General features: G+C 29.7%; 1 protein-coding gene across 6 annotated transcripts in view; it reads right to left on the reverse strand.

Annotated features, from left to right (window-relative positions):
• LOC111037517 (follistatin-A) overlaps positions 1–26,364 on the reverse strand; it is a 92,710-nt gene that overhangs the window by 42,052 nt on the left and 24,294 nt on the right. Inside the window, exons 1-2 of one of the 6 annotated variants that reach the window (XM_022320141.1) lie at positions 11,999–12,172; positions 11,692–11,883 (exon numbers count right to left, since the gene is read on the reverse strand). In XM_022320141.1, the coding sequence (XP_022175833.1) occupies positions 11,692–11,883; positions 11,999–12,068 (262 nt within the window). In that variant the 5' untranslated portion in view covers positions 12,069–12,172. The other 5 variants (XM_022320142.1, XM_022320144.1, XM_022320143.1 and 2 more) reach the window with 5 other exon arrangements.

Genomic DNA, 26,364 nt, shown 5'->3' on the forward strand with positions numbered 1-26,364 from the left:
TACGAAGGCTATCAAAATCAAATGTACGACGACGAGACGACGACAATAATACTATGAATTATTTTAAATTTAATTTTAAACACCTACCCACGCCACCATTGCGGGTGCGGGGTTGTCGGGTTGACGAGTGAAACAAGCTGCGGCAGTTATGTAATAATCGAGACGCCTCGCCGCGGGTACTTACGGCCGCAGACAGGAAAATGAGATATTAAAATACGTTTAGCCTCGCCAGTAAGTAGCTCCACTCAGGACGATAGCGGATCACGCTGGAGACTGCAATACTGCAGCTGTTATCGGTAAAAGTTAATGTACCCTTTTATATAATATACATGTAGTGATTCGTGATTAGTGGGCGTCTGCTCCAGGTCCGAAAGCAGATGAGTTAACACCAGGAATTAGATTTATATTCAAGCCATTTATGTAGGTACTTGGTAGGTAGATATTTCAACGTTGTATTATTTTGTTTCTTGTAAAGTCGCATGTAGCGGTACTGTACCTGCTACCGAACAATTTAAGTCGTTACTGTTTTTTTCAATAAACGATGGAGATCTGGATGAAGTTATACGAAAGTACTTCCCTCCAGGTTCTTCGTAAACCCAAAAACAAAAAAAAAAAAACAAAAAAGGTAGGTGTATAGGTAAGTAGGTAGGTGGGTAGGTAGGACATGCGTCCTTTGATTGACTGGCCGTCAAGTAGGCATATTATGCGTATAGGTCCGATTCTCTACTCGGTTATACTCAGTGGCTTTAAATTGTCTGATCGTCAACGAAGCCATACCAAATTATATTTATCTTATCATGCTTGAAGAAACTGAAATACATATCTTAAAGTTATGCTATTATTTTAAACCCAAGGTAACGATGTAAAAAAATTAAAAAGGTGAAAAAAATAGATACCTAATACAAGATAATCTGCCTAATAGTGCCTAATATTCGTTCGAAAGACGTAATGTGTATCAAAATGATGCCGAAAAAATATTATTCACAATTGGTTATTTATTGTTACTATTATAACTCTTGCTAATTTATTTTTAATTGTCAAATTTAGCTCCGAATTATGTGTTTGTATAATATGATATGTCTTTAATTACCAACTTATTTGATATTTTTAAATTTAATTTTAATGTACAATTTATTTATATAACAACTATGATTTATAGACTATACAATATAGTGAAGTTTAATATACGATAACTATTAAAATTATTATTTATCTTATGATTTATTATTAATACGTTTTGGAGGTTATAAAGATAAATAGTTGATGAATTCATAAACGAATACATAACAATATCATGCACGAAGTTTCCATTAAATTATAATATAATAATTTAATTATTAAGAACATCAACGGAGAATGTTTTTAATAATTATTGTTTATTATCGATAGAAATGTGTTATATTATTATAAAATTAAAATGTAATGTTTGAAATAAATATTGTTTGACACTGTTAATGTTTATCATAAAAAAACTATACTTTTTTAAATGCACGTCATTATATTTTTATGTGTGAAATATAATATTTTGTAAGTGTGACATTCTTAGTGAATGCTTTTTAAAATAAAAAAAAATCAATTAACCATAATAATATTCAATATAAATTCTAAAGAATAAACTTTTAATTGTCTAAAAAGAATGATTTATTTTTATATCCTATAGGTACATGAAATGTTTTTCGTTTGTATGCTCAGACGTGTACATAAAAATAATCCTCGTAAATTATAATTCACCTGAAAACACAGGTTTTACTCTTAATGGTTATATAGTGTTATATTTATAAAATTATTGGATTTTAAAATGACATTAAATAGTACAGTCGTTACATCAAGGTCTAAACAATTAGTATTCACCATTAATTATTTTTAATGTTAATATACGTGAAAAAAATAATAGCATAGGTATACTTTAATAACATATGACCAAGTTTTACATAAAGATGTTCCATACCACGAAAGGTAGTTATATATTGTGTAAAACGTTAAAATAAATTAACTGAAGCGTATAATTTGTTTAACAGTGACATTTATTTTCCACGTGTTTAGTTCGATTATATACCTATTATTATGCGGTACCATATATCTTATGTAATAAATCGTTCATATTATAGAAAGAGACGAAATACACAAATTTAAATTTTTGTAGAATAAAAAAATACGTTTTTTTTTTCTTTCAATTATGTTTGAAAATTATAAGAATTGTATTTTTTTAATGGATGTATAATTTATTAAGATATCCTAACTTTATTTTACAAATCATAAATAGAAAAAATATAACAAAAACGACTTATATGATAAAATATGTGGACTTGAAATTTGAGTTTAAAATGAAAAAAAATAATGAACTATTTGCTTTTGTTATAACGATCAAAGTAAAATAACCATTTGAGAAAAGTGTAATGTTTTGACTTTATTTGTGTCATAATAGACTATTATACACATTTTAAATTTTTACCATGCAATAAATAGTAAAAAAAAATTTTTATTTTAAGTATTTGAACCATTCTTTTGGATATTTTGCTTAAACAGTTAAACATGGGACATTTTTTAAAAAGCATTTTTTAGTAAGTGTATGTACCTACGACTTACCTATATTGATCCAAAAATATTTTTGAAAAATACTCTAATACAAAAATAGTAATGTACTGATTAAATTCTAGAGCTGTCATTTATTTTAAATAGGGTGGTTTTTATGAAACGTTATGCACTTTTGTGGTTTTATGTAAATGATTGATATCCGATTTACGAAAATATTGTAAAATAGCATTAGTCGGGCATGTGAGCACGGTCTGCGAGTGAATAAAATATCATAAACCCTGTAGAAAAATATACTATATCATATATTTTCGTGTATACAGGACGGTCATTTTATCGTAATTATTTTTTTCCCCCAAATGCCGTGTGTAACGGATACAAATTATGTAAAAAAAATGTTTTTCAAAAACACCGATTAACTGATAAAAATACTGTTTCTTGGTATAAAATGGTCATGCATATAATAGACGCCTATATATATATAGGGCTATATACACGTCATGTTGATGAAACACATTAATATAATGCTTTTGGTTAGTCTCAGAGTTTGGGCAAGTAAAATGTGTGTAATCGTCGTGAACAAGAGATGAATCGTTTCCGGTAAAATGTTCGTCACACGACGTCTTACAATGATAACATGGTTTTTTTGTTGGGCGCGTCTCCCCGCTGCGAAGTTAACATACCGCAGAGTTGACTTTGGCTAGACGGATCCTCTACGTCTGATACACCTCTCTTCATTGATGTCTTCGAGCGTCTGCGTCGGATCTATTGTTCTCGGCACCGTTTTAGCTTCGATAATATAATGCAACCACGACCTTGATGCAAATAAACCTTCGCCCGAAGATATTTTTCCATATAATATCTATACTATCACCATTGGACGGTTGTTTTTATCGCATAACGACTAGGTAGGTTCACATATATAGGCATATGGCACATCATTATAACTTCCGAGAGTTAAACGACAGACTTCTATTTAATATTATGTACATTTTATGTGTAGGTACAATGTGTCGGATACTCGGATATTATATTTGCCTTCAAACGCGAAATAATTGATCAATATAATATAGATATGATATTATTAGTACCTATTCCTTGGCCAACTAAATTAATTTTTGAAATTATATTCAAAAATATTCTTATTTTTATATTTTTTAAATATTTTTCACATGCATACGCGAATATAGCATATCATAACTTGCAAGCGATTCAATATTTTTATATAATTTTTATGTATTTTTAATTTATTAGCCTGCTAAATTACTTTTTGAAAAACTTTTGCACCTAACATGTTAATAGTATATTATACCTATGTAGACATGTAATATTTCCTTGTGACAATGTCTTCTAAAAACGTCGATCAATTATATTTTTGAAATTGTATTAAATAAATTCTAAATCTTAGTTTTTTTATTAAATTTATATGATTTCTAAGTATATTTTGTCAAAGTTGATAGAATAGGTAGTAATAAATTGTATTTAAATAATTAATATTTTAATGATAAATTATATCTTAACTATTGTTACAAAAATTGTTCATATGTTGTCATTAATATTTCTTTAGAAGTTAACAGTCTTCATCCCTAAATCATTAACGTTTTAGAAAATATTTTTTTACATCGTTTCAAATCATAACTAAACTATTTTTATTGTTATGATTTTTTAAGCTATTTACTTTTTTGAATAAACACACATTTTTGTATCAAATTCCGAAATAGCTTATTTTCAAAGAATTGTTATGTATACAAATCAAAATGTTTGGTTAATTTACCTAGGTATACCTAAGTATTTTAATATTAATTAACATTTAAAGTCATATTTTGAATGTTGTAAGTCCTGATGAATAGAATAGTGTTGTCATGGGTCCCAGTAAAATGTTGGACCACTTATCTAAACTCTTAATACTTAAAATAAGTTATAGGGTATACAACTAATTAACTACTTATTAGAAAATTTTTTTTTTATACAAATAAATTACGAAAAAGTAATCCTCTGCTTAAGAACAAAATAGTAAACATTTTAAAAATAATAACGATTGTAGTAATGAATTCAAGTATAAAAAAAATATAATATTTTTAAAAACATTAATGGTTTTTAAAATATTGAGATTGTTTAAATAATCACTCGATATAATTATGTTGTAGTGCTTCAAAATAGTATAATCCCGTATTCGTCATATTCAGGTTAAACTTTAAATATATTCTTGTATTAAATAGCGAATTTATGAGTGAAAACATAAATATGTTTGTAAATTTCCACTTATTTGTAAATTATTGTATATATTGACTGTAACTCGATACACAATCTGTAATATATTAGATGACCAAAACAAATTATCATAATTTATGCGTGTTTTGAAATATCGCCTTATATAGAAATAATTTATAAATTGTACAGTGTTATTTTACAATTTACCTATTGGCTATTCAAAATAATATAATAAACAAAATATATAAATTATATATCATACTGATATAGGTAATCACTGAACACTATAAGTCTAAAACTAAATTAATATAATAAGTATTATTAATACAATCATGTAAGAATGTTTGGTTCAATACCAAGCTTTGATGATAATTTACTTGATTAGGTTAAGTAGGTTGATTCGGCAAGGTTTTTATTGACACAAAAAATTCATTTATGATGGACTTTAAAATATTATGTTAAATATTTTATGCTTAAATCATAAAAACACAACACGTTTTTAATTTATCATGAAATAAATTGAATTCATAGTTAAATAATTTTTTGGAGATATTCCACAAATTAATTTAAAAAAAAACTAACATCGAGCTCCTAAAATAATGAGTGGACAATAATAATTTTAATTTTAATAGTTAAGCATGAAAAATAATCGACTGTGGGACGTTTGTGGATATAAAAGCAACATTCCGAAAAAAGATAATCATTTTATATGAACTTTTAATATTAATTGCGGTTCCGTTTTTAAAGAGACGTTAAAAAAATAAATCTTATCTAATAAAAAAATCATGTTTACACTTTTATAGGTAGGTAGTTACATAGTTATACCCGGGTCGTCCGTCAAAACAGCAAATGGGATTAAATATGAAAAATTAATGTGTCTGGCAAGCCAGACGGCGTTGACACTATATTCGTCATATATCTATTGTTCGATAAGACATCACGTGAATGGCGAAAAAAAGAATTATTAATCGTAAAAACCTTTTGAATATGCGAATCGTTATTAACAAAATATATATGAAACACTAAACGCGTATTGTGGTTACCACAAAAAGCGTCAGTGAGTGTTAGGTGCTTTATTGCGCGCACAGACATGTTTTCCTTACAGAGACACTAATGATTTATATACGCAATAAATAAGCTTCTATTAATGTAAACGTGAAAAAAAAACAAGAATGTTGCTCACGGTAACAAATTATTCGTTTATAATTTTAAAATTCATTATTAACACTTGGTATAGGTAGTAACCTAATGGAGAAAAAAATATTTTGCGGAGACTAAATTTGTCAGAGATTAAATGTAAATATAGGTATTATCGTTTTAAATCCCAAAATCCATGTAATTCAACTTACCTGTTTATCATAGTTAGTAGGTGTGTTGTTTCCTTTTTACGAAATAAAATGTGGCCAACGTATACATAATTATATAAATATTAAATATAATAACAATACCAATAATTATATGTAGGCGCATACGGCATACAACATACTATAATAACTGGAGAAGAAGAACTATATTAATAATATAAAATATGATTATTATTATATTGTCATTAATTAATAGGTGTAATAATCTTAAATGATTTGAGAAATGTCATAATGAGAAACATTCGTATATTATATTTTTTTATTTTATCATAAAAATACTTTTTAGGTGTTTTGAGGGTTTTCAATAAGTTTGATGTTTTAAAAATATATTCATTACTAGGGCCCGGATTTTTATGCAAAAATAATTGTTAAATGTGCACATATTTATGCACTCAAAAATTCACAGAAACGTATTTTGTGTTGAAAAAACCAAACATTTAAAGAAATTTAAAAAATATAATATTGAGTACAAAAAAATACAGTTTAAGTATCAGTTTTTCAAATGTGTATACAGCATAAAAATGTGTACTAATTATTGAACGAGTACCAACATGATGTGATAAAATGTTATTTTAAATTTTCAAATAGAAAAGTTTTACGATTGCCACGTAGCATCACCCTGTATTTCAAAAAACTTATTTTCACACCTGCTGACACAATGGGTGCGTATTTAAAACAAGAAATATTTTCTGTTGACAACTCTGCAAGGTCTTCATCGTCGTTTCTCCTTTTATAATTCCAAGCAATTGTTTTATTTGTGATAATCTGGGATTTTTTGATAATACTTCCGATAGCTTAACTTTAGCAAATCCAATACCTCGTCCTCCTTCACTCAATTTATTTTCAACATTTTCAACCAATTCTATACTTTTTCCAAGATTAACACTCGATTTTTCTAGACACGTGATGATAGAATTATCTTAAGTTAATTTTTGATGAATCATCACTGTCAAGCAAATGAAAATGTCAACTCATATTGTTTATTTATATTCGTGTCTAGATTCTCAAGTTTCCTCGAATGATTTGAAACGCCCCAAAAATAAACTGTAAGCTAAACTACTACTAATACGATTTTTGTGATTTCTTATTTTTATTCCATACTTGCGTATTATTATATAGTAGTACAAATCGTATGGAACAGACATGTCGTGTTTCTAAATCAAAAATTATATTAAGTTGTTCTATAGAGATTTTTATCATACCGTAACAAAAATCGAAAATATGAATTCATTTTTCGCAAAATTCTTTTACGTGATTAAAAACATATTATAGGTACATGTCAATTATATTATTATGTCCATCCTTCGTTTAAACATTAATAACACATTTTTCTGTTACCGATATTTTTTGATTCACTCATCTAACTTTTTAAGGCAGTTCGCAGATTTCACAAACACAATTGCACGTATTTCAAATACCACAATGATAATATACATACAGTATATGATCTATGACAGTGAAATCTTTTAACCATAACATGCGCATTAACAATTGGAATTCTAAACGGCGTTATAGCTCTCGATATAGAAGCGAACATAACAATTAAATTGCATCGACTTAATGGAATTCGTTTGCAATAAAAACTAAAAGTTCCCGATGTACATAGTTTATAATATTATACACTAACAGTAATCCGCGGCGGATTTCACCTTCGATGGCTGATCACTACTTCTAGCATTATAGATACCTATATGCAGTCGTAAAGGTTAGAAAAATAATAGACGAGGATAACATTGGTAGGTAGGTAATAATTTAGTTTAATTTTCTTCGACGTAGGTTATAATATTTCATCAAATATAAGTAGGTAACTACCACTCAGGATAAAATTGATTAATTAAAACGTTAAAATATAACACAGAGTACCTATAAGTACGTGTTTTCTAGTTTTAAATTACTACAGAATCATTATTTGTGTTAAACGACAACTATTCATTTTGAAATACCCAAAAACTCAATTATACACTTTTACATAGTATTTTTTGTACCTAAATCTGGGTTAATGATTATGCCAAATATGGGAATTAAACTTTATACATTACGCACTTCATGGAAGTATTTTTTTTCAACATTTCCACATGTAGAAAAAATTAAAATTTAATATGTAAAAAACTGTGTAGGAAAACAAAATAATAATCACTGTGGGTGTTATTCGTTAGAAATGTTATGCATTAGGTAACAAAGAAAAATTGTTTATAAGTTTTCTGCATCTGCAGATTATATATTTGAGAACAGACGAGATAACAGAAATTCCTTTTAGGTAAGTACCATATATATTATAGAACATATTTGAACCGGTTATTTCAATCAAAAAATATAAATCGTATATTATGTTGGCATAGAATGATTATTATATAAATACTAATATTAAATATTATAGACATAACAATTGAACAGACTTAATTAGGTATGTATTTATGTATGTTTACCTATTAGGAATATGCCGTATACTTATTAACGGCTACAACATGTTGAAAAGTGAAAACTATGTCGAATGTCGAATGACAAATATAAAATATAATTATAATGTTAGTACCTATAATATATTATATTACGTCATGCCGTCATTACTTTGAAAATCGTAGTCATTATGTTATTTATATATTTTATCACCGAAAAAAAGGTTTCTACCCAAGTAACCCATTTGGAGCGTGTAATGCCCATGCCGATAAAAAAGTGTCGGAAACTTCCGGTGCTATACCAAAGGGCGAAAGGGATGATGCGCCAACCGCGGGGGGGGGGGGAATTTATTAAAAACATCATATTATCAGGTCGTCCAGCGTACTTACAATAATGATCGATAATTTACGAAGAGAAATTCGCGGCTCGTTGGCGATTTGATTATCGCTCTCGATAATGTTTTGACGAATAATAACGTCGTATATGGGCGGCGAAAATTCGCTACATAGTAATAGTAATCATTCAAACGGATTTGACTTGTAACGTCACTGCTGCAGCAGCCATGGCGGTCAGAGGAGACGACGCGGAATTGACTAAAAACGTAATAATAATCGCCAACGGCTGCGGTGGCGGCGGAATACCGTTAATGGCACCGCGCCGGGCAAGGTCATCTGATTTGCGTGCTTGTGTGTGTATAATAATATTATGTCTGGAAGTGTATATAGTATAAAATAAATGGCAAAAAATAAAAATTAGACGAGACACATTCATTTTTTTTTTTTTTAAATATTAGTAGGTATTTACACAGACTGCAGCAGCAGAAGGAGTAAGTAGTATATAATAATATAAGAAACGTAAAATAAGGAATCACGGCTACGAGAACACAAACATTTGTAATTGCGTAATGATAATATGTCTTTAGGAGCGTCTGTCAGGAGAAAACGCGTAATGTAACTTCTAAGAAGTATGACTCGCGTGGTTACTATTGCTACGTTAAACAACAATTTTACAGTGCCTCCTAACAATAATAATTAAATTACCGAAGTCTAGATTCTTAGTTCACGATGTGTACAGACGTACGTACTACAGTAAAAATACTGCTGTTTGATTGTAAAAAAATGTCAACAATTTCAAACTGTTCCTTGATTCATCCATTTCTTTTTAATCGAGATTTTATATAGTTAAAGTTTTATGCATACTAAGAAAACACTATTCTATTAATTTATTATAATTCGTGTATTTGTACTTGTACCTACAAGTACATAAATTAAAATAAATAAAGAGAATTTGTCTTCTAAAATTTAAGTGCTGTTAAGCATATTCATATATATAATGTAAAAGCCACCAAAAATGAAGACATTTTCCTTATAATCGTATTCCTTATCAATAAATTTTAGTGAATTGAAAATGTATTATTATTATTGTTGCACGACTATTCCATATTGAAATATATTATTTTACATTTGAAAAATGTCTAAATCTAGGGCCAAAAAAAAATCTTATAAATATCGTTTTAACTAAACTAAACATCATAATGCTCAAGTACCTATAATATATAATATATTATACAAACGCATAATACAATATATTTAAACAATCGTGTCTGCGTGGACGACTCGTCGACTATTAATTGCCGATTATCTTGTTGTGAGAGGTGTAGACATAAATATTAATTTTACTTTGTACCCACTATATTGTACCTATATAATATAGGTACATGATATTATTATTGTAAGTAAGATGGTATATTATAAACAAATAATAATTTTCTACTTATCTAATTACTATGGGTCATGGGTGGTTGATTTGTTTTACTATTTGATAGATAATAACCGATATTATAATCATATTTATATTCTATAATCACAACTTTCAACTCGTTTGCTAGAGTAACTTTTTAAACATTCAATAGCAAACATCTTACTGCCATATTTATTTTATCACATTTAATAACGTAGTTATTTTATGTAAAGGTTTATCTAAGATCATTTATGTTCTATCGTCAACTGGGGTTAGAAATAATATTTTAACGTTGGGTCAAGTCATTTATATCATTTATGGTCTTCCTGTATATAGAAGTAAAATAATAATGAAAAATGGTCGACAACAATTGCTACGTAGTTTTATAGCATTTTTATAGTCAAAAAGTCAACGCAGTGACTACTAAGTAGCTAAATGTAATAATAGTATGATTCCATTTAAACGAATTAATCTAAAATTTAAATTTATATGAAAAATTATAACAATACCTAATGTCCTAATTTATTATGGGTTAATAATCAAACAATTTTATAATTCTTTATTGTGTATAAGAAAAACAGTAGTGAAGTTTTGATTCTGATAATGTTCTATTCGATATTATGTAGAAACGTCAAATGAAAAAGTGAATGTTTATAGTATTGTTACCAATTCAGCACTTCAGCACGATATAAAAATGATGAATTACAAAAAAAAAATATGTATAGTTAGTAAGTATACCGTGTATATTATTATACACCATTGAAATTATATGGGATATCCGTAAAATGGCCAACTGGAACCTAATATAATGTACAGTATTGTTTTAAGAACTACCTGTCTGCAATAAAATGTTTAGTTACTATTCAAATTGTAGAAGAACCTTTTTATACCAACTGGCTTATACATTGCAACAATATTTTTTTTCAAAATGTATTCATAATTCATAACATAAATGTTCCGAAGAACTTTGAGGTTTAAATATAAAATAAATGAGTACCTGTAATAGGTATACCTACTATTATAACTTACAAGGAGGTGCAATATTATTAAAAAAACCATTAGATACTTTATGTCTTTATTATTGTAACTTCAATGCAAATGGATGGATGTGTGTGTTTTACAGCAAATCGTTAAAGCTAATCGTTAAAATAATTTTTCGTTTTGTACCGCCGATCATAAACCACCATGATACGGTGTTGATATTATATACGAGAGAGGCTCCCTAGGTGAATGTGCATTGTATTTACAAATTAGCGATGAAAATCAAAACAATTGTAAGAAATATTATAATAATAATAGTCATATGCACTATTATCGAAATTTTCAACGCGTCTAAATTATAATAACCTTCGCGGCTGTGTCATAGCACTATAGCAGCTGCTGCAGTTTCATTGATCAAAGAAAATCTAAATGCAGACATTATAAAAAATAACAAGGTTACACTTACCCAGCACCAGGTCTAAACTGCACACGTGTAGGACGGCAGAGAACAAAAAGTATTTGGATTTCCAAGCCACCGGGTACATGCTCTTCGTGGAGGCCACACCACAGATCGTCATAGAGTGAACGTGCTCCGTGATAAATTGAGGACACCATTCTGCTGATGTGCATGAATCACCATTTTTGAAACGGTCGTCGCCTATAAAAATAAAAATACAAACACATTAAACAAATAACATAAATGGACGACGATCGTCGTTTTGACAATTTTATATCACTATATTATTATACATTATGCATTTATTTCGATTTACTAAGAATGATGTGTATAATATTATAGCACACGATATTTTCAGTGAAAACTGCAGTTGAGGGGAAACACATTCAAAAGAAAAAACAACTTATTATGATTTCGTGGCCGTTTCTATATATTTAATATTCAATTATTATATTGTTTTTTGGGGCAAGTGCAGCATAGGTAATGGTCGACGTATAAAGTGTGAATAGAAAACATTCCGGAGAGAAAAATATAATAATAATATATACTTCCAACATCGGTTTCGTTTATATAGGTGTTTACATTTTTTTTTTTTATCGTACATCATTAATCAGTCGCCGTTGAGCAGTATTTCATAAAAAAAAATTCTAACTAATTTCTAGTATTGTGTTCGTGCACTCACACAGACACACACACACACACACACACACACACACACACACACACACACACACACACACACACACACACACCACACACACATACAGACGATCGAGCGCTCACACGGGAAATGCGCTTTTCGGCCTTGAACTGCTATCGACGGCTAGCCAAGTAGGCGGAGGCAACCGTTCCACTTGGAACCACACCAATAACCGCGGTTGCGATCCGCCGGGCAGTCGGTTCACGAAAAACATAGCGTCTACCTTTAGCACCACCCGTACTCGCGCACACACACATGCACTTGTGACTTATGTCTGCACCACACTGCCGCCGTCTAATATGCGTCTCCTCGATAAAAATAACCAGGTATATGTCAGCGCACATTAAATCGTCATCGCCGCACACGACTGATAAAAAGTATTAAATATTAATATCGATATATATGCTCTCGCGGGACTGTAATAATATTTTACAAAGGCACTTGACGTCATCCACCTCGAAGAGACGGTCGTGCGGTTGATCCTGTGCAGCTGACATTTAGATTATACAAGTAGGTTACTTACTCTACCTGATTGCCTGGCCACGGGTGCATTATTATGCACGTTTAGTCACAATGAGCCGAATTTCACGGTAACGATACTAAAAGAACACAGATAAGTGTGTACCTATGCGTAGGTAGGCACGTCCATGTATACCATATATACCAGGTACGTGGTAAGCGCGGCGGACACTTTCGTTTTTTTGGACGTGACTGCGTGGCCGCATCGTCGTCCACTTAACGCCGTGCGTTCGAGCCTATTACAGTTTAAGTAACATATTTTACCGTGTGGTATTCTTAAATGATATTATCGTACTACGTAGGTATATTTCGTATAATTTATTGGATACTTGAAGTCTTGAACACAAAATCACTTCAACGGGTCACTATGTATAGGTACTATACAAAACTATTTAACGGAAACTTAATAAGAAACGAGATTAATTATTATATTTTGTAAAGAGTGTACAGACCATTTATTGACATCGACCATAATAATATTATGTGCACTTGAGTTTTAAAACATTTTAATATGACTTTCTTAAAACTATGTAGGTATGTGTTATTATTTGTAACTTTCTCTGACCAACTGCAATTACTAATAATATAAATAATATAAGATAATATTACTTCACATAATTTGTTCTTGCATTAGAATTGTTATTATAAATTGAGTGCTGGTATACGGGTTTTTTATAACTTCGACAATTATTATTTGTAAGTATTGAAATCCATCTAATTAAAATTCAGTATACCAACAATTATTAGTCATATGAATTAGTATTACCGAACAAAGTTTGAAACACGGCTTACAATATATCACTTTATGTATGTATAATGTATTTATGTATTTATGTATCTTTGTAATTGTGTAAACATATATCAAATATCGTAATCTATGTACATATAATGATTGGAATAAAACCGAACTCAAAGCTGTCAAATAATATTTTATAAGCACTGAATATTTATCCCAAATCTTACTTAAATAGATACTTAGATAATTCTTCGTTTATAAATCTTTTAAATGCATCGATCGAATCATTTATCTATTATCACCAAACAATATTGGAAGATATGTTAAACGAAAAAAAAAAGATTCTTGAAAAAAAAAAGTTCACGTAATAATAATTATATTGTATTTAATATTTAAATTCAATTTTAAACGAAAAAAAAGCATTACAATTGCTTTAATGAGACTTATTATACATTTAATATTATCATAAGAGCCTGCGTATGTGTATATTAATATTAAATTAATTTATAGAGTGTTAATAATTATAAATAATATATATATATTATAGATATATAGATAAAGTAAGATGAAAAACAAAGAAATTATTGTAATATAAAATTGAATTTATTATATTGTTGTAAAAAAAATTCGTTCAATGTCATACCTTCCGAAAGTTCAAAGTTTTATAAAAAAGACGAAAATATTCTAGTGATTATGAATCCAACAACGTGTTCAATATATTGTTATAATAATCGTTCCCGTTACTATAGTCGCTTTTTAATAATTAATACTATCGTGTTAAAATATTTCGAGTTAAAAACTATTCAACCATGGAACACACAAAAAGTAAACTACGCGGACTTCCGTGCCATTCGGCACCGTCAATTTCGGACTGTTAACCGTCTCGGCACAAGCAGGTACAGAGAATGTGCATGGGACCGTTCCCGCCATGTGAAATGCACTGACACTATCGAACGTGGAAACCATCGATTTACTGACGCTCACCGCTACTACTACTAGTACTTCACGATTGCTGCGATTTGTATACCATTTTATTATATTATATATACGGATGCGCCAGAAAACGTGATAATATTTACAGTTATAGGACGACTTTATTATTGAACTTTTTTAATTATAATAGTACCTATTGCAAAATATATTCATTACACGAATCAATTGTTCTATTATTTTATACAATAGCCCACACTTTGTACCTAACCAGTATTTAACATTTAAATTGCTCACCAAAGTGTACACAATATTGAAAATAATAAACAATTTTCATTTAAAACGCGATTATGCAAGGTGTAGGTACCCGTCTGCTATAATATTAGACACGTGCGATTAACTGATCTACAAAATCGTCAATAAAGTGTAATAGATATTATTATTAAGTAAATCGTTCGTTTAAATTCATTATGTAAAAATAAGATTTGATTGAGTTGGTGCCTAAATACTTACTTATTCATATTTACATCCAATAATAATTTAAAAACAAATGTTAAACACTCTAACAATTTTGCGAATAATTTTTTAATATTATATGATATACTAAAGTAATATAATAAAATGTTTTCTTTTCAGAGGTGAAAATTCGATTTATCGAGGGGAAGTAATAAATAATTCGAATTAAAGAGAGTGTATTACATAATTAAACATACTGTCTATATTTATTAACTATTATCTAATTTATTATGCATTTATTTGGACGTATTAGTACAGACATACAGTATTATATATTATATTTCATTAAAATTCTTCGAATTATAGAGGTTTTCTCAGAGAACCAAGCGTTTAGTTCGATTTATGAAATTGTTCGAATTATCGAGAGTTTTCTATACCTCGTGATATTGTTAAGTCGAAAATAAGTTTCATTGGGTACAACCTGCGAGTCCAGAAATGATGTATTTATGAAAGCTAGTACCTTTTTGTGACTGCAAATGTCTGTGATTAATATTAATAATCTTAAATGTTAAAACGTGAAAAAAAAATAGTTTTGTATAGAACTTTAAAAAATAGCAACGTATTTAAGTAGAATATTAAGGAAAAGCTATAATTTTATAATAATTACAGTTTTTCAGAACTTGTGAAATTCAAATCAACCCAATATGGAAAAACCAAATACACAAATTTGATTGAGATTAACATATTTTTGAAAACCGGTATTCATGAAAACCCGAATTTAATCACTTGCATATACCTTTTTAAATAATAAACTATTTTAATGTTTTGATTAAAATTATGTTTTTAGTATTTGCTATTCATAATATTCTAACATTATTTTATATCATTAATGTAAATATTGTATTATTCAACACCCGACTTAGGTAAGATAAATATATCATTATGCATATGTATCATAACTTTGGTTTTATACTAATATACTATTTGCACAATGTGGAATATTCATATTGAATAATATATAGTGAAACGTAGCAAAGTTATATAGGTACGTATATAAATAAGATTAATACTTAAGAGGATGCTACCCACGCGTTTGTTGTCTCCGTCTTACCAACTTACGACATAGCAAATTTTTGATATTAGGGTGAATTTAAGTAGTATCAAATTTTTAGGTAAGTACATTATCTATGCTTAAGCGTCGGCGAATTTTCGATGATTTCATTTTCGAGCAAGATACGAGTATCTGAAATAACACAAATCAAAAATGCTCATATCTCGCTTGAAAATTAAAATATCCAAAAATCCGCAGACGCTCAAGCATAGATAATATGTTCTTACCTAAAACTTGGATAATAGGTCAATTCGCTCTAATATCAAAACTAACAGCACATTATTGAAACTAGAGAACGAAAATGTTCTATGTCGTAAGTTGGTAAAACGGAGACAACAAATGCATGGGTAGAGTCCTCTTAAAAATATGAATATTAACAACTTCAGCATGTCTTAGGTTTTTCGTCATGTTAAGTCTATTTGACGTTTTATTAGCATACCCCCATAATGTCTTACATAAGAGCAGGTTCACAGTTACTTAATTTAAATAGCTAGTAAAATTGATAATAACTAGAGGCTTGAATTTAAAATGTTTCACTTGAAATTTTTCAATTGCAAATTTCACTCTTCTTGAAATATTTCAATATAAATGGGAAAATATTTTTTTCTTATTCTAAACGTGTTCGGTTAAGAAAACATTGATAATGAAAAACTTATCAGTAATCAACCAAGGTATACAAATTACTATATAATTATATGATAATGGTTATAAATTAGGTTTGTTAAAAAACATCAAACATTTTTCTATAAAAGTTCTAAAATATGTTATGACTTTGAGTTGGCTTATGAGTTTTTAACTTCTGAATTAAAACGTTAGTTAAGTTAAAATGTTAAAATGTATTATATTATAGATTTGTTAAAAAACTTAAATTGTAAACATATTTACACATTTTATTATTATTACATTTTTCTTTGTTTAATTGTAAAATAAAACAACTTTTAAAAATGTTCACTTACAAGTTAACGACAATAAACTTTTAAATATACATAAAATGAACATTTATTTTTTATTTTTCATGAAATATTTCAAGAAATTAATTTCATGAAACTTTAAAACCCTAATAATAACCAATCACCACTTCATTCAAGAATCTTAAATTTGAATTGACTGCTGTAAAACTAATCATCATTCTATTTTTAAAAATATGATATATTAGGTAGGTATTGTGTTAGTATACCATCTATACAGTACATCTATAGTTTTATTATTAATATTATATTTAAAACAAATCGTCAAAAAATATTTTGAACGTAGGTAACCTAACGTAAGGGGCGTGATATTAGAGTAGATCAATATTTTTTTCATATCCCAATGTTTAATGATCATCACCTAAGATTTAGCAAGTAGTTGTTAGATATACAATTTAAACACATTGATATTGTAGTTGAATGTAGCTAATTCAAACAAAATATCAACAAGTATAATATAATTTATAGTACCAGCTATAATAGGGATTGAAAGCTCAGTTCAAATACTAGCTTACACATAAAATAGCTTATGATATATTTATTTTTTAATATCTATACAAGAAGCTGAGAGGAGGTGAACAAATGAATTAAAGTTTATAGTACACTTATAATATTAGTATGCAAGATATTTTTTAAGATTCCAACACTGAAAAATACCGGTACTCTAAATTGATTGCCAAAAATAAATTAAGTGTGCAAATACGAGTTTTGAATACCAATCCTAATTATTCTTGATTCAATAAACGAAAAACCTGTAACCTGTAGTATCTCGATATTTTTTGATATGTCATCGATATACTCAAACATATTATAAGACAAATATTATTCCAATTCAACTCACTAAAACTGTAATTCAATAATATTAAAATTTCTTGAAATAATTTATTATGGTTGGCAACACTGTGTAGTACCTACTACAATATAATATTTAATTTTTTGCGAATTTTGATTAAAATATAGATTATAAATTTAAGTTTTCTAAACAGTCTTAGTTTAATCTATGTGCACAAATTTTAATTTTATTGTGAACAAGTTGATCCTGCACAACGTTGCCCGAGGATAAAATAATTTACTTCTTCTAAACATCAACTACATTTTTATCAAGTTTCCATGGAAGTTTTAAAGTAAATAATATAATTTTCAAAATCGTATTCAATCATTCCCAATCTTAATAACTGTTCTAACATTGTTTTTGTAACCAATGGCAACCATATAATGTATAATATACAAAAAAATATTAGATTTCAGTTAGCCGAAACAAAACTCCCGTGTGAGTCCATCTTAAAAACCTCGAATTTTTTTTTAATCCATTCTTATTGCACATCTGCCGCATTGAAAGAACCATTATTCAAAGTTTTAAATTCATAATGTCTTTTGTGATTTTTGAGAAGAAGCGATTATTAAGTAGCTTTTATATATATGGATACAGAACGAAATTCCTGTGTCACGATTTCTTCGAAATGCGAATTTCTTTTTAATCCTCTCTATTATTGCATATCTACAGCACTATTCAAAATTTCAAATTCAAACGTTTTGTCGTTTTTGAGATATATTCTAAGAGTATTTGGATTTTATATAACATAATACAAATAGATTTTAATGCTTACAATCCCCTCCGCCACCTTTGGTTTGGATATTCTATAAAATTGCTATAGGATATAATATGATGTAAACTTCAACACTTGTAATACATTTGATTAATTTAAATTTGGTTAATTGTACTTTATTGTTTGTATATGTACTTCGGTAATATTTACTTTCTCAATATTGTAGGTACATATAAAATAACAAATATTAAATGTAATACAAAATAATAGAAAGTAAACTCTTTAATTATAATATTTTATAATACGAGCAGATAATACTATATGGTGTATTGTTTGTATGTAAAATGACTAACACTTTAAGAATTCAGTTTAAACTACGGAATGATTATACTGTGTTATAGGGAGAGAGTATAAAATATAATAGAAGATTAAGCTTAATGTGTAATTATTGTTTATGATATTATAGTCCTTCAGTATGTTTTTTTACGACGGAGACCATCATAAAATATTGTTCAACAACAGAAATAATAAAAGTGTCTATATAAATATTTTCGAACTCAAATCGAGCCCGACGACAGTATAATCCGTAAAAATAATTTTAAATCGACGACCCAAAAGGGGGGAAAAATATCATATTTGACCAACAACCAACGTGACCAAGAGTCGGCAGACACACGTCATAAATAATATTAAAATCGAAAAACGCAAGAACGATACACAAAAGCCGACCATAGGAAGGTAAAAATATTTAACACTATATGCTCACATTGGAGAAGAACTGACGAAGTAAAAACAAAACATGACGAACACTTCAACGATTTGGAAGTTCAGTGACAATATTATAAACGCCAATAAATCGTTAAATTTAATGAGCACTTCTCGGTAAATACTGAGAAAAAACGAAACAGAGATCAGCAGTGCAACAACTGTAGTTTTTGCTTGTAAAAGTCTTGTCTCGTCCGCCGAGATCGTTGAGCCATAGACGTGCGCAGCAGGGATGCCGGGTACGATATGGCAACCCTTGCAGAGTTATCATATAATCATAGTTTTTAGTTGTAAATGGTTTGATAAGGATCATTAAGATAGTTCATAGTTTCTTAGTTCATGATTAAAATTTAAATATTTCGATGTTTTCTTACAAAAGTATTGGGAGTTGAGAAATTATCAAATATTTCGATATAATTTATGATTATATTAACTAGGGCCGATATTTCATAATCTTAGGTACCGATAGATAATAAAATAGATTGCTAACTCATAATATAAGTTGAAGTCAAAATCCTCCATTTGCGTGAGAATCGTGGGTTTTTTCACAGAACATTCTGACCTCTGAGCTAATGCTTTTTTTCATACTGCTATCAAAAATAAAAGAATTTTGATTAATTCGATTACATTAATTTTGTTGTCATTATGTATTATTATAAATATGATCATGTTTATATAAATTCTTATATTGCTTATATTTTTTACCGGCAGTTATCGGCGAATATACGTGTAGGTGATGGGTAATATTTAGTAGGGTGACCAATAATAATACGTTCTATCTAAAACGGGGTTGTTCCTGCTTTCAGCATTATGAGCTGTTCTCCCCAGAAGGTCTCAACGATATGTTTTTGATTTGTCCCGCTATTTATAACTTTATGAAGTTATCCGTTTCCTTCTCGTATTGTGATTTGAGTATAGAGGTTATAAATAGGCCTGTGAATTTGTAGGAAAGTGCATTTTTTTTTTGGTGATAATGAAACGTAGCTTTATAAGTACATAATTTGAATTATGTAACTACGAATCTATTAATGCAACTTTTATTTTTTTCTTATTAAATAAGCATTTTTTTATGCAGGTAATGTACTAATGTATAATATCCTATACCTAATATTAATATAAATATTAAAATTAAATTAAAAACCATTTTTAAGGAATTTGATTCTATAATTTTTGGCATTTTATATTTCATGTTTTTGCATTTTAAGTGCATATTTTATTACATTGTTTTGACATTTTTAATGCATTTTTAAGGTACTTTAGTGCATTAAATTCAAAGCCCTAGTAATAAACAATATATCGTGATCTGAAATTATTATAATTATTATTATTATTATTATTATTATTATCATCATACCACAATAATAGACTTCGTCAATTCAAGATTTTGCAAATCCAAAATCACTACTAGTGAGAGTATAATATTTCACAACTTATTTAAAATTTATACAATGAGGCTTTAACTCACATTTTTCAAATTTGCTAACACATTTAGATTTAAAACGCTTGAGAAAATGCATAACTTGTAAGTTGAGATTCTAAATTTTAAATTGAGTTTCCAAAACGTAAAGAAATTACTGCATATATTCCGAGAATCGAGTCGTGACCTTAGCGGACGTATTATATAGTGCGGTTATCGAACATTTTTCGTAAGGCTGCAGATTGTGGAAGAAACGGGTTTGTAAGAGTCCGGTTTTTAAAACTTTTCTGGGACCACGCGGCCACCCCCTACGATGTGATCATTTCAAATTTCAAATTTCATATTTGTATTATCGTCTGTATAATAATATAGATTATGGATGTATACGTCTGGTCGTCGTTGCAGATGGTTTCCGCTGCAGATCGAGCCCGTCATTGTATTTACATAATATTGTTGTAGGCATACTACACAACTAGGAGACCACGCGTGGGAAAGAGGGGCGGTGGCGGAGAATAATAACATCGCCGGCGCGCGGGGCAGCTGCAGACGGCCCCGCCGACTGACTTACGACGGTGGACCGCCGCCGCCGCCGACTCGCGGTGCGCGCGCGGCGGTGGTGCGTTTCGTCGGAGATAATAATAATATTAGAGAGGCGCGCGCTGGCCGATAAGGAAATGCACTCTGGCGGGCGAGCGAGCAGCACCAACGGCGGCGACAAGAATATTACGCACAGCATCCGGTAGTGACGGCGGCGGCGGCGTGCAGGTGCAGCTGTATAGTCGGTGTCCGGTCGCGGCGTCGTACTTGCGGCGGTCGGCGACGTTGAGGCCGTCGCCGCCGCCGCCGCCGCCGCCGCCGCCGCCGCTTACTGTTCAAGTATCTCCGGAGGTTCATCGGTCTGTTTATTGCGAATACACGAAGAACGGGCCGCCGCGGTGAACCGCATTTGCGGGGCCGTCGTAGTCGCAGTCGCAGTCTCGGCCGTGTCTTTAGCCGTCTTGGTCGCCGTCGCCGTCGTCGTCGTCGTCGGACAATGCTGCGAAATGTCTCTCATTTGAATAAATACGGCATATATGTATGTATAGGTTTACGTGTGCTTGTGTGTATATGTGTGCGTATGCTTGTAGAAACACTGGCGGCGATAAAGGGAACGGGTAGAGGGGTGAGATGACGGCTATGAGGTGGAGGCAAAAAAGCACTCCAACAACAGTAATGACGGGCGCAGTGACCGGCGGCCGTTGACGATACGACCGTTCAGTCGCGCGCACGCGCACACGTTTCCGAGTGCGTGTGCTTGTGTGTGTGTGTGTGTGTGTGTGTGTGTGTGTGTGTGTCNTGTGTGTGTGTGTGTGTGTGTGTGTGTGTGTGTGTGTGTCGTGGGCCTCTGCGTGTGCGTTGACGAGACCCAACAGCAGAGCGATCGAGAGAAGGATTTGCTTATTTACCGTCTAGACACCTGTATAAACCAGACGTTCTCTCTCCTCCCCGCCTACCGCCACCCCGAATACCCTATCGTCGGCGGTGGCCCAAGCCGTATATATGTTGGGAATATGTGCTTATTTTTCTCGTTCCATCTCATTCTCTCTCTCTCTCTCTCTCTCTCTCTCTCTCTCTCTCTGCCTCCCTCCCTCTCTCTGTCTCTGTCCGAATACATGTATTTAATGTATCAGTGTTAAATTACCTCTCGCTCCCTCTGCAGCACCTCGATATAGGTGCACGCAGTGTCGGTTTTGTGTGAATAGAAATACCGCTGGAGTTCATGTATTCTCCGATACGATAGGCCACACGACCGAGAACTATACGATCCGAAGGACGCGGGACAACGATAAACCGCGCCGCCACTCAGTCACCGGAGAGTGGCCGAATATTACGGTTTAGGCTTTTTGGGGGGAGTTTACAGGTATCGAAACGTAGATACGTACACTATTATGATTTGATCTGACAAGTCTATGGGTTTTAAATGCATCGTCCGTCATGGTATCGAAACGCTGAAATGAATAACATGTGCGTGTGCTAGATTTTCTCTTCGACAGTTTTCATACGATTTTCCATTTTACAGATTCCAGCTTCGGTATCAGCTACAGTTTTCCGTCTTCGTGTCTTAGATATCATATAATATTTGATTTTTTTCAAGTATAAATAAAGGCGTATTCTTTGCAGTCGTTATGTGTAGCACCTCGACCCTCGACGTTTAATTCATTCTGAAACCACTGGTGGTTTAGTGCATATTAATGTATAATACTATTTTTCAGTTAATTAAACGTCATGTAAAAAAATTATTAATTTTCTCTCCGAGATAAACCAAACTTGTTCTTCAATATTTGCAGTTTACTTCACAAAAACTTGTTTTTTAATATATTTTTCGTCTGAGTCATCAAATATATTTATATGTTTATAACATTAAATTATTATTATAGTATATGTTACACCTACTTTCAAACAACATTGTATTATATATTTAATATAATTAATTATTGTCGCCAGTTAATTCATCCAATTGTCTTTTTTAAATTAATTGATAATGACTTAACCTTTAGAGGAACTTTAATACGCGTACAGTTTTAATAAATAAATTATTAAATCATTTTAAATTGCCTGAGTAAATTAAAATTAAAAACAATGTATTTGTTATTTCTTAGCTTTTATTTATTTTATATTTTTTGTTTTGTATCTGGTGTCACTATTGAAGTTATAATAAGGTTTAAAAACTCAACTATTAGGGTAGTTTCTGGTAGAAAAAAGTAGATAATTTTGGGAGCATTATAAAAACTAAAAAAATTGAATTACTAGTGCTTTTCAAAATAATCGGAAAAAAATAAAAAATAATTACGAAAAAACAGGATTATTTACCTTTATGCATACGAGTTGTTGACAAAATTGATTTTGTGGTAATTTTAAAAATTAATAACTGCATATACTTGAAATGTACACAAAATATTTGTTAGAATTTTTTAAAAACATGATAGCCAGCTCTTTTTAAGTTATATGAATTTCAAATTTTCGACTCTTTTTTTCATAATATTTTTTTTTACGTCAAAAAGCTTGAAAAATGTTAACAGGTAAGGATTATTATAAGTTTTTTTTTACAGCAATTAACAACTATAAATATAGTCATGATTTTTTTAAAACGTTTGAAGTTCAAAGTTTGAGAAAATTGGATACTTTAAATAACAATTTAAGTTATTTATTTGTTGCAATTCAAAAAAATAATTGAACATATATATAATAGTGCAGTTTCAATTTAAGTAGGTTTATTGTTATTTATACTATTCCATAATAGTAATCAAATAGCAACTTTTTACGACAATTATTCTATTTGTACTTTGCATTGTCGTATAACCTTACGTCTCACTAATAGAAGAAACCATTCTAAATAGTTATATATTATAAATAAATCATAAAAATCCCTATAGAAATAGAAGCTAATTATATTATACTATATTAGTGTATTGCCGTCTCTGATCAGAATTGTTATTGGTATGGAGCAATGAATCATTAAATATAATTTAATTCTTATTTAACGCGTTCCTTGTTACTCTACCCTCGGGTTTCTAAACTTATATAGTTATATTTCCAAGCATTAGGTTGTATCATACCTACGCATTTTCCCAAATAAGACAATTTAACAAGTTCGTTATAAAACGTGAGTGGCAAAGGGGTAAAATGCATACACCATGAAGGGCTTATAATATTAAATATATAATATATTATACACCTCCAATAGACATATGGTAATTTTATCCTTGAGGATTTAACTATTTCATTGTGAATTGTTCACGATGATGTTCTATTACTACAAGGTTTTTTTCTCACAGTAAATTAATATTACAAAAAATAAACAATTTTTAATTCAGACCACCGTTCATTCATTAAAATAATAGTAATTAATAATTATTTATTATTATGAATATTATGTGATAACAATTATTGATGATTTAAATATTATTTAACGGTATTATCCTTTTATTTTTATTTATAAATATTATATTATCAATTGTCCATAGCGTTATTACTAATTATCTAGTTGAGTAAGTTCAAGACAGACAAATACAATTTTCCATACTATATTTTTATTTTATATTTAATTATACTGCACTGTCCGGTTTTTAATACTCGGCATACATATACTTGTTATGTAAACTGTATATTTTTTAGTTAGCTCATAGTCATAATAAGTCATAACTTAAGTCAATAAAGCTAGTCAGAATAATCTTTATTATTAATTAAATTCATGTGGCCACGAAATGTTTCATTAATATTTTTATGGCTTGAATTTAATGTGCTCAACGTGTATGTATATAATAAGATGTACCAGATGTTATAAATCAAAAACTAAATAACTTTAACGAACTCTCGAGTAATAAATTAGAAGTAGTCTCTTTAAGAATTTGTAGGTCGGTAAGATAAAGCGAAAACATGGACTGCTACCGAATTACAGATAATAACCCGTTTGCTGAAAAAAAATATTTTTCTATAATACATTATTTACAATATGTTTACAGATAAGAACAATGAGCACATGTGTTTAATGGTAATTACGCATACAGATGAATCTTTAGAATGGATGAAGCCTAACCTATTGATCTCAATGACACCTATTTCGATTAATGAAATTGTTTTGTAAAATGAATGTTAAAATTGTATTTAATAACATGTTGTTTTTTATTTTTTTTTATTTTTTTTTTTTAGTAGTTATTTAGAATATTATGAAATAATTTGAAGTTGATGAGTGTTAGAGGATTTCCCGGCATGGAAAAGGACCATAATTAATGATTTTACTAATTGCTCAAAACGGAAACGTAGTTGAATGAAAAATTTTTTTAAATATTTAGCTTAAGTGGGCGTTACTGGTCCACCTGTTGTCTCCGTCTTACAAACGTACGGCATTGCAAATTTTGGTTTATTTGTTTCAATAGTGTGCTGTTAATTTTGATACTAGACCAAATCGAAATACTGTCAAGTTTTTTAAAACGATTTTTTTTTCAAGTGAGATAAAAACATTTTTGATTTGTAATATTTCACATACTCATTTATTTTTGAACATTAAAATAATCACTTAAATTGTTTTCATTGGAAAATTATTAAGCTTTAGACATTTTAAATTTAACTCAAAGTTTAAATATATTTTATCAATATCATAGACCATAATCATTACTCATTTCATATTTCTACCAGTCCTTACTACTTATAATTCAGACATTCTCTGAAAATTTCAAACACTTGTTTATTCAAAAAACTCACAGCCATCCCGATCACAAACTGGTATTTAAACATCATATATATAATAATCGGTTTGGGAATAATTTTGAAAGTTAATGGCAATAATTATTATGTGTTTATGCAACATTTCTCATTAGTGCATTTTTTTTTCATCGTGACTTATTGAAATACATTATATAAACTAATATAGCTAATGCGAATTTTATATATAATAATATATTATATACTCCAATGTCCCATATTCCAGTGTTTCTCAACCTGCAGCACGCGTACCACTAGCGGTAAGCGGAAAGCTCATAAGCGATACGCTAAA

Source organism: Myzus persicae, unplaced genomic scaffold (genome assembly GCF_001856785.1).
Source record: "Myzus persicae strain clone G006 unplaced genomic scaffold, MPER_G0061.0, whole genome shotgun sequence".
Classification (NCBI taxonomy): Eukaryota; Metazoa; Arthropoda; class Insecta; order Hemiptera; family Aphididae; genus Myzus; species Myzus persicae.